The sequence below is a fragment of the Cebus imitator genome, unplaced genomic scaffold, assembly GCF_001604975.1.
Source record: "Cebus imitator isolate Cc_AM_T3 unplaced genomic scaffold, Cebus_imitator-1.0 Scaffold200, whole genome shotgun sequence".
Classification (NCBI taxonomy): domain Eukaryota; kingdom Metazoa; phylum Chordata; class Mammalia; order Primates; family Cebidae; genus Cebus; species Cebus imitator.
In genome coordinates this window covers 1,927,089-1,937,410 of record NW_016107515.1, presented here as the reverse complement: position 1 = coordinate 1,937,410, position 10,322 = coordinate 1,927,089, and the positions used below count along the sequence as shown (strand labels likewise).

The 10,322-nt window shown below is 40.3% G+C and overlaps 1 protein-coding gene across 4 annotated transcripts in view; it reads left to right on the top strand.

The window, feature by feature from the left end:
• The window catches only part of RANBP17 (RAN binding protein 17), a 392,711-nt gene that overhangs the window by 313,627 nt on the left and 68,762 nt on the right, over positions 1–10,322 (top strand). For all 4 annotated transcript variants that reach the window (XR_001830698.2, XM_017547691.2, XM_017547690.2 and 1 more), the window contains one exon: positions 421–503. Coding sequence is in view for 3 of the 4 variants with exons in the window: in XM_017547691.2 (XP_017403180.1) it covers positions 421–503 (83 nt within the window). In the remaining variant the exon portion in view is untranslated. The remainder of the gene's footprint in view (positions 1–420; positions 504–10,322) is intronic.

Below are 10,322 nucleotides of genomic sequence, written 5' to 3'. Positions count from 1 at the left end.
CCGCCTCCCGGGTTCAAGCAGTTCTCTGCCTCAGCCTCCTGAGTAGCTGGAACTATAGGTGCGTGCCACCATGCCCAGCTGATTTTTTGTATTTTTAGTAGAGACAGGGTTTCACCGTGTTAGCCAGGATGGTCTCAATCTCCTGGCCTTGTGATCCGCCCACTTTGGCCTCCCAAAGTGCTGGGATTACAGGCGTGAGCCACTGCACCCAGCCGAAAATAATTCTTCTTAATTGTCGTAGTATCTTTATAGTGAAGAAATTGGCATACATATTTTATTAACAGTTGCTTATAAAATGGAGTGGACCTTTAAGAGACAATTGTGCTGCTGCTACTTCTTATAAATGAAAATGCTAGACATTTTAAATCTGTTTGGTTTCTTTATCTGCACATATAGTCAATTTTTTTCTATATTTCTCAGATCCCAGCGTTTGAATTTTGATGTATCATCTCCTAATGGAATTCTTCTCTTCAGAGAAGCTAGTAAAATGGTTTGCACTTATGGTGAGTATCCTTTTCCATATGTGTCTCTGCAATATAGTTTTATCTCTTTGGAGGAAAGAAAGATGTTAGTTATTTTTTTCTTTTGAACTTTCATATCTTTATGAATTTGTGAAGTGGGTAAACAAGTGCAAAAAGCCAGATAGCTATCATATTGGCATCAGGAGAAGTAAGCAGCATGCCTTTGACTAAGTCATGCCTGACCAACTTGATGAATTTCTTTTGGATAAAATTGCAGTGTCAGTAGATGAGGGAATACACTAGATAGAATATTGAAAAGTTACAGCATATTCAAAATTGCTCAAAGTTACATCAGAGAATTTACTATGTTGATTCAAGAAATGCTTAAACCAGAATGTCACTGAATTGTGGGAAAATATCATTGTAAAGAGCAGTAAATATTTTATTACAGGGGACTTTTGGGTACTCTAGAAGCAGAGTTCTATAGTAAAGATTGTCCTATTCAATTATAGTACAAAATTTAGTATTTGTTTAGCAGTTTGAGCTTTACAGCTACCGTAAACCCTCATACTTGCCAATTCTGACACTGTCATCAGTGAAATTCTTTATTCTCGGAGACCTTTATGCCGATAGGGAATGGAGATAGGATGGATAAAAATCCTCTGTGTTCTGCTTTGGCACACAGTGACTGAATATCAACTGAGCCAGGCTCTGTGCGATGCACTTCTCCTTGAGAAATGCTTCCCTATGTCCTTCTTTTCCCTGACTGTTCTTTCCCAAATCAACAGCAAACTCTTAAGTACATTTAGTCTTAAAAATTACATGTGATTCTCTCTTTTTTTTTTTTTTTTTTTTGAGATGGAGTCTCACTCTGATACCCAGACTGGACAGGGCAGTGGCGCGATCTCAGCTCCCTGCAGCCTCCGAGTCCCAGGCGCAGATGATCCTCCCATCTCAGCCTCCTGAGTAGCTGGGGTTATAGCCACACCAGCACGCATGACTAATTTTTATATTTTTAGTAGAGATGGAATTTCACCATGTTAGCCAGGCTGGTCACAAACTCCTGACCTCAAGTGATCTGCTCACCTCGGCCACCCAAAGTGCTGGGATTACAGGCATGAGCCACTGCGCCCAGCCGTGATTCTCACATTTCTTTTTGAGTACCTAGAAACAAATCTTACAAAATTTTATAAAGTCTCTATTCTAACTCTGTGTGTTTGTTTGTGTGTTTAAGAACAACCATTAGAAGCATTATTACTTTTTTTAAGTAAAAGCCTATTTCTAAAAAGAAAAAAAATGGGTGTTTTAAGTTGTTTTTACCTCATTTCAGAACACATTCTGGGGCTCTGATCTGTATACATTGTAGGCCCCCATTAAAAATACTTTATTTTAATTGCACATCTGCTCTGTAGAATTTGAGATTTTTCATGTGTAAAAACTAGAGAAACTATATAGGACAGCAAACTTATTCTCTGTTATTTTCATCTTTACCAGTAACTACATTGCCACAACTTTTATATCCTGTTTGACAACAGACACATTAAAATCATATAAAGTGGGCCAGGCTCGGTGGGTCACACCTGTAGTCCCAGCACTTTGGGAGGCTGAGGTGGGTGGATCACTTGAGGCCAGGAGTTCGAGACCAGCCTGGTCAACATGGTGAAACCCTGTCTCTACTAAAAATACAAAAAATTGGCCAGGAGTGGTGGCAAGTGCCTATAATCCCAGGTTCTCAGGAGGCTGACACAAGAGAATTGCTTGAACCCAGGAGGCGAAGATTGCAGTGAGCCAAGATCACTCCATTGCACTCCAGCCTGGGCAACAAGAACGAAACTCCATCTCAAAAAATGAAATAAAATAAAATCATATAAATAAAGTGGAAATGCTTTGCCTCCTTGAGTTAAAAATGGACCCCTTTAAAAAATATTCTAATACAATTTGCCATACTTTCAGTGTATATCTAATTCCTTTCCATGTTTTATCATGTAAGATGTGTGTCTGGACCTTTTTTCAAAAACAGCATGGTATATCAGAAAAAGCACAGTTTTCAGATTTAAAAGATCTGAGTACTAATCCTATTACCAATGCTTATCAACTACATGACCTTCAGCTAAAATACTATATATACCTCTTTGTGGTTAGCTTTCTCTTGTATAAAACTAGGAATTCTAAATACCTACTGACTTACCTGCCTAGTTGTGATTAAGAAGGTTAACTGAGCTATGCTGGTAAAAGGCCTGGCATGGGAAGTAACATGGAATAGGTACTCCCTGCTTATGTCTCTCCTTGTCCCAAGGCCTTTCTCTTATACCCACCAAGTTAGCCTTCTTTGGACAGGGGTTCAACGACCCACGTCATTGTTTTGCTTAGCAGTGCTTCCTGTTTGGACCACCCTGCCCTGCTTCTTCTCCCAGTAGCCAGTGATGAGTTTTTATTTCCTTACTTTTTTAAAGGAAATAAACAGCACATATATAAGAATCTCTTAGTAATGAATAGAACTTGATGCATATGTTAGATTCCTGCTGCCAGTCACAATTGTATCATTCCTACACCTTTTTCTGGATCTTTCTTTTCACTAAATGTGTTTTTTTCCTTTGGGGCTTATTTACCGTTGCACTGGGGCCATTAAGGGAAGTGAGCTTCCTCTTCCGGCATCACTGACTTTTTAGGACAGAATATACGTCCAGTAAGTGACACCACAAGGAATCTCACAGAACAATGCCAAATCTGTGGGCTTCAAAAGCCATTTTGTTCTCTGTTGGGTTGTCTGACATAGAAAAAAGCATTGCAGCAAAAATTGAGCAAAATAACTATGTGAGGATTATACTGGAGGAGGAAGAAGAGGAGACAGAAAGGCAGGGAAATGAAGGGGTAGGAGAATTGAAGTAGGGTGGGGGCAGACAAAACTTTCAAAGCATTCTTGCAAGGAAAAGCCAGTAAGGAGTTTTCTTACCCAGAAGAACGATGAGATTAGAATACAGCTCTGCTCCTTGACTTAGACTAATAGTACTCGTAGCTTTCATTTTGTTATCAGCTTTTATAGTCCTACATTAGACCATTTATCATACATTACCCTGTTGAATCCCCAAGGTACATATTATATGCTACTCACTAGTTCTATGACCTTGGTTCAGTTGCAAGCTTCTCTTCCTTCAGTTTCTTGTTAAATAGAGAAAATACTATGTATCTCATAACATGGTTGTAAGAATTCAGTTAGGTAATGTATGGAAAGCCCTTAGACCAGTTAACGACTACGATTACTGTTATGAATAAATTGAAACTCATAGAGGTTAAAAAATTTGTCAGGTATTACATAGCTGGCAAGTAGCTGAATTGGAATTTCATTCAGTCATACTGACAGTCGTCTTTTCATATTCTTTACTGCCTCCTGTGAGTTGCCAAAGTAAGATTTTACCATGGATATTTATGATGAAGCATTGTTCTTTAAAGTATGGTGATTTCTTGAAGGAAATCAAAGGTTCAATGAAAAAAATGTCCTTGAATTGTGTCACCAGTGACTTTGACAGTGACTTTGATACATAAACTTTACATAGAATAATAGAAAAAAATATCTCTTAAGCTAAACTAATTCTCTTGCTGGTCCACACTAGTCGTCCGATTTGTCTGTCGTTACCTTCTGTAATGTTTTATTATCCATGCTTTTACCTCTGGCAGTTCTCATATGCACACTGGAGGGAGATCATGTAGCTGCCGTTCAGGAGTCTAGAAGATGCAGGAAAGAGTGACTGGGAAGGCACAGAAGAGAGGGCACATTGTTTATTTCTTTGGTAAGCTGAGGTGAAGGAAGGGGAAGCCAGTGGAGCAAAGAAGCCAGAACATTCTGTGATCCCGTCTGTGTCCATCCTCACTGGGTTCTTCTCTGATCACCTCTCATGAGCAGTTTTGGAGTAGTCAGTGATCAGGGCCGTGCAGAGAGGGAACGACTCATTTCCAAATGCAACTGACTTGTTACATATTTTGTGAAATATCTCCACCTCACTGCTCTGTGAGACTGGCAGAAAAATAATACTTTTGATATGCTGTTTTATTTATCTACAGTCTGTCATGATATACTTTGATGTAAGTTTTTAATTTTGCCTCAGCTCTCAGCTCCTCTTGCCGTTACAGCTCAGGGTCAGCAATGAGGTTAGCCACAGTAGCACAAAACAATTTCCTGTTTGTGCAGCCCAGGTAACATTTGGATGAGGATTAAATTTTACCACATTTTCTGCTAGCCCAAGCCTATTATTTCTAATGAGTTTTAAATTGCTTCAAGAACATGTACTTCAAAACTTAGTGCTCCGACCCATTCAGCCTGAACAACTTAATAAAATAAATTTCTTTCTTAAATTTTTGGTTAAAATGTTGCATGCAGTGTAATAAATGTTATTACTTTGGAAGCCTACTTCTCAGTTTTAAGAACTGGGTGATTTTTATGTTCAATTTCCATTTGTCTAATCTTTCCTTCACTTTGCCTCTGGGTCCTGGTAGCTTTAGTGACATCTGTTGGCTGAAGAGTGCACAGAAGGGAGAAATAATGATTGTTTTCATAAGACTGGCCAAAATAGAACTGCCTTTATTCCTTCCTTAGGTACCTGATTTAAGAAAGCTCATGTATAATGATTCTAAACTTTAAAAATGGTTAGTACACGCTATGGTTATTCACTGTACATAAGAATTTACATCAGCGTTCTTTTAAGCAGTATATGCTCTGGGTGTATGTAAGGTATAACTTAATATGCATACATTGAATTTAAAAGTGTTATACAAGCCACTGTTACTTGTCATCACCTGGATAACCGGCTATTGGTTTTCACGCTGGGTTTTGCAGAGCTGTAGAGGCCTGTGAAAGTGCCACATTAGGACCAGGCGCGGTGGCTCACGCCTGTAATCCCAGCACTTTGGGAGGCCAAGGCGGGTGGATCACGAGGTCAAGAGATCGAGATCATCCTGGTCAACATAGTGAAACCCTGTCTCTACTAAAAATACAAAAAATTAGCTGGGCATGGTGGCGCATGCCTGTAATCCCAGCTACTCAGGAGGCTGAGGCAGGAGAATTGCCTGAACCCAGGAGGCAGAGGTTGCGGTGAGCCAAGATCGTGCCATTGCACTGCAGCCTGGGTAACAAAAGCGAAACTCCGTCTCAAAAAAAAAAAAAAGTGCCGCATTAGCCCTCCAGAAAAAGGGGGAGAGAGGACCACTTTACCACTTTGACCAGTAGCACCCAGCTATGTAGTTACACTAGACTTGTTTGTAAAAGCTATCACCTGTTAGGAATTTTTTTTAAAAAAGAGGATGAACATCACTTGCACGTACTGTTAGAAGTGTTGTAAGAATGGAAGGTTAGGATTGTATACGTGCATACCTCTTGTTGTACTTTGCAGGTGTTGCATGTTTTATAAGTTGAAGGTTTGCAGCAACCCTGTGTCGACCAGGTATCTCAGTGCCAGCCTGTGCTCTCTTTGTGCCTCTGAGTCACATTTTGGTAATCTTCCCAATGTTTCAAACTGTTTGTTATTATTATATATGTCATGGTGGTCCGAGAGCAGTGAGCTTTGATGTTACTGTTTAATTGTGTGAGGGTACCATACCACACTCTTAAACATTGGTAAACTTAATACGTGTATGTGTTCCGACTGCTCGGCTCTGGCCACTCCCCATCTCTTCCCCCCTCCTCGGGCCTCCCTATTCACTGACACAGCAATATTAAAATTAGGCCAGTGAATAACCCTACAATGGCCTCTACATAGTCAAGGGAAAGGAAGAGTCATACATCTCTCACTTTAAATCAAAAGCTAGAAATGATTAAGCTTAGTGAAGAAGGCAGGTCACAAGCTAGACCTCTTGCACAAACAGTTAGCCAAGTGGTGAATGCAAAGGAAAAGCTCTTGAAAGAAATGAAGAATGCTACAGTAGCAGACACACAAATGATTAAAAAAACAGTGAAACAACCTTATTGCTGGCCTGGAGAAAGTTTTAGTGGTCTGAGACCAAACCACTCATAATATTCCCTTAAAGCAAAGCCTAATCCAGAGCAAGGCTCTACCTTTATTCAATTCTGTGAAGGCTGAGAGAGATTAGGAGGCTGCAGAAGAAAACTTGGAAGCTGGCAGAGGTTGGTTCACGAGGTTTACAGAAAGAGGCCATCTCCATAACATAAACGTGCAAGGTGAAGCCGCAAGCGCGGATGGAGAAGCCGCAGCGAGCTATCATGAAGATCTAGCTCAGATCATTTTTTGACAAAGGTGGCTGCACTAAACAACATTTTTCATGGAGACAAAATGCCGCTGGAAGATGCCATCTAGGACTTTCAGAGCTAGAGAGGTAGGCAGTGCTTGGCTTCAAAGGATAGGCTGACTCTCTTGTTAGGGGCTAATGCTGACAGTGACTTGAAGTGAAAGCCAATGCTCACTTTGCCATTTTGAAAATCCTCGGACCCTTAAGAATGATGCTAAATCCACTCAGCCTGTTCTAGAAATACAGCAACAAAGCCTGGATGACGGCACATCTGTTTGCAGCATGGCTTACTGACTATTTTAAGCCCGCTGTTGAAGCCTACTGCTCAGAAAAAAAGATTCCTCCAAAAGGTTACTGCTCACTGACAGTGCACCTGGTCACCCAGGAGCTCTGATGAAGATGTACAAGGAGATTAATTAGTTCTGCAGCCCATGAATCAAGGGAGTAGTTTTGACTTTCACATCGCATTATTTAAGAAATACATTTTGTAAAACTATAGCTGCCATAGATAGTGATTCCTCTGACGGATCCGGGCAAAGTACATTGAAAACTTTCCAGAAAGGATACACCATTCTTGATGCCATCAAGAACATTTGTGATTCACAGGAGGAGGGAAAGTCAGCATTTAGCAGAACTTTGAAAGAAGTTGATTCCGAGCCTCATGAATGACTGAAGAGTTCAAGACATCAGGGGAGAAATTAACTCCAGATGCAGTTGAAACAGCAAGAGACCTATAATTAGAAGTTGAGCCTGAAGATGTGACTGAACTGCTGCAGTCTCGTGATAAAACTTGAATGGATGAGAAGTTGCTTCTTCTGGATGACCAAAGAAAGTGGTGTCTTGAGATGAAATCTACTTGTGGTAAAGATGCTGTGAATATTGTTGAAATGACAAAAGCTTTAGAATGTTACATAACCTTAGTTGATAAAGTGGCGGTAGAGTTTGAGAGGACTGACTTCACTCTTTAAAGACGTTCTCCTGTGGGTCAAATGCTATCAAACAGCATCGTATGCTACAGAGAAATCTTAAAATCATTGTTGTCTGATTTTAAGAAATTGCCACAGCCACGTCAACCTTTGGCAACTACCCTGATCAGTCAGCAGCCATCAATATCGAGGCCACACCTTCCACCAGGAAAAAGATTACAACTCACTGAAGGCTCAGATGATTGCTAGCATTTTTTAGCAATAAAATATTTCTTAAATTATAGTATATTCATTTTTTAGACATACGGTTGTTGCACACGTAATAGACTACAGTAACGTATAAACATAACTTTTATATACACTTAGAAACAAGGAAAAAGTTGTATAACTTTATTGGGATATTTGCTTTATCGTAGTAGGCTGGAACTGAAATGACAGTGTTTCCAAGGTGTGCCTATGCTTATGCATAAATGATTACAAGAAGATAGCTAAAGAATTCACTGGTCTTGAAATAACTAGAGAATTAATAAAATATCACCAAAGAATAACAGTTCTCCAGACTGATTGTCCAGGAACTGTGGATATGGTCTTAGATCTTATCAGTTGATTGGGACATATGATAACAAAGTAGCAAAGAGTAAGGTTCACAAAGTCTTGCGGAGGCAGCAGAATAATAAATACCTCGAGGATCCCAAACCCAGGATCGGGTGGCTTACAAAATAAGACCCTGAAGATGATAGCTGAACAAGTGCTTAGAGTTCAGTGGATTCCTTCATCCATGCACCTAACATTTGTTGAGCATTTACTTTTTTTTTTTGAAACAACCTTGCTCTGTCACCTAGGCTGGAGTGCAGTGGTGTGATCTCGGCTCACTGCAACCTCCACCTCCTGGATTCAAGTGATTCTTCTGCCTCAGCCTCCTGAGTGGCTGGAATTACAGGCGCTCACCACCATGCCTAGCTAATTTTTGTATTTTTAGTAGAGATGGGGTTTCACTGTGTTGGCCAGGCGGATTTCAAACTCCTGACCTCAAGTGATCTGCCCACCTTGGCCTCCGGAAGTGCTGGGATTGCAGGCATGAGCCACCACACCCAGCCAAGCATTTACTGTTACTATGTTTCTGATCCTGTGAGAGATAGGAAGATAAATAAGATGCAAAAAAAAAAAAAAAAAATCTGTCTGGGCGTGGTGGCTCATGCCTGTAATCCAGCAATCCAGCACTTTGGAAGGCCAAGGTGGGGGGTCAGGGGGATCACCTGAGGTCGGGAGTTCAAGACCAGCCTGGTCAACAGGACAAAACCTCATCTCTACTAAAAATACAAAAAAGTAGCCAGGCATGGTGGCAGTGCCTATAATCCCAGCTTCTTGGGAGGCTGAGGCAGGAGAATTGCTTGAACCAAGGAGGCAGAGGTTGCAGTGAGCTGAGATCACACCATTGCACTCCAGCCTAAGCAACAGAGCAAGACTCTGATGTAAAGCTAGAAGAGAAAGGAACAGAACTAGTCTTTGTTTTGTTTTGTTTTGTTTTGTTTTTTGTTGAGACAAGGTCTGACTCTGTCACCCAGGCTGGAATGCAGTGTCATGAACATAATTTGCTGAACGCTTGAAGTCCTGGGCTCAGGTGATTCTCCCACCTCAGCTTCCTGAGCATCTGGGACTACAGGCATGTACCACCATGCTTGACTAATTTTTCTTTTTTTTAATTTAAGTAAAGACAGGGCCTCACTATGTTGCCCTGACTTTTCTCAAACTTCTCACTTCAAGCAATCCTTCCCCCTCAGCCTCCCAAAGTCCTTGGATCACAGGTTTGCGCCATCACGCCTGGCCAGGATTTATTATTTAAATTAGCATACAATGTTAGGAATATTTTATGTCTCCTCTTCCTTTCCTATCTCAACATGATTCTCTCCTATATGATAATATGATTTTACAAAATTTATGTTATCACTCAAAGAAAAGTATACCAGTTCTTGGGAATTTATAGACTCATATGTACTGTTTTGTACCAAATACTGTTCTAAGACTATATGTAGGATCCTTGCCATCTTCACTGTAGTTTTCTTTTTGTTAATATTCAGTCTGGGACAAGACTTTCCCCAGTACCTGATTCTATTATTTGCACATGAGATCACTCAAGAAATGGTTCCATCTGACTGAGAGACTAGAATTAGGTTTTGCTAGTAGCTACCAGTTAACAATTGAGCATCTAGTTGAAATTCCTTTCAACAAATAAGAAAAACTATATAATGATTTCAAAATAAACTCTGTAAGCTTTACACACTGAGAATTACTTCATATTTTTTTCTTTTTCAGTTAATTGGTATGGCCCCATGGAAAAGCAAGAATTATAAAAATGTCCAAAACCTTTATAAACTCATTTCTGTTTTTGTTCTAAGGAAATAATCTAATGATAGAGGAGAGCTAACTACAGCTAAAGATGTTCGATGTTGCATTATTCATAACAGTGAAAAATGGGAAAACAAACAAATAGCAAAATAACTACAAATAGCAAAATGCTTGAATGACAGAGGATATATCAGTTCAATCGAGTAAATTGCAACCATTAAAAATTATCTTTTGGCCGGGCGCGGTGGCTCACGCCTGTAATCCCAGCACTTTGGGAGGCCGAGGCAGGTGGATCACGAGGTCAAGAGATCGAGACCATCCTGGTCAACATGGTGAAACCCCGTCTCTACTA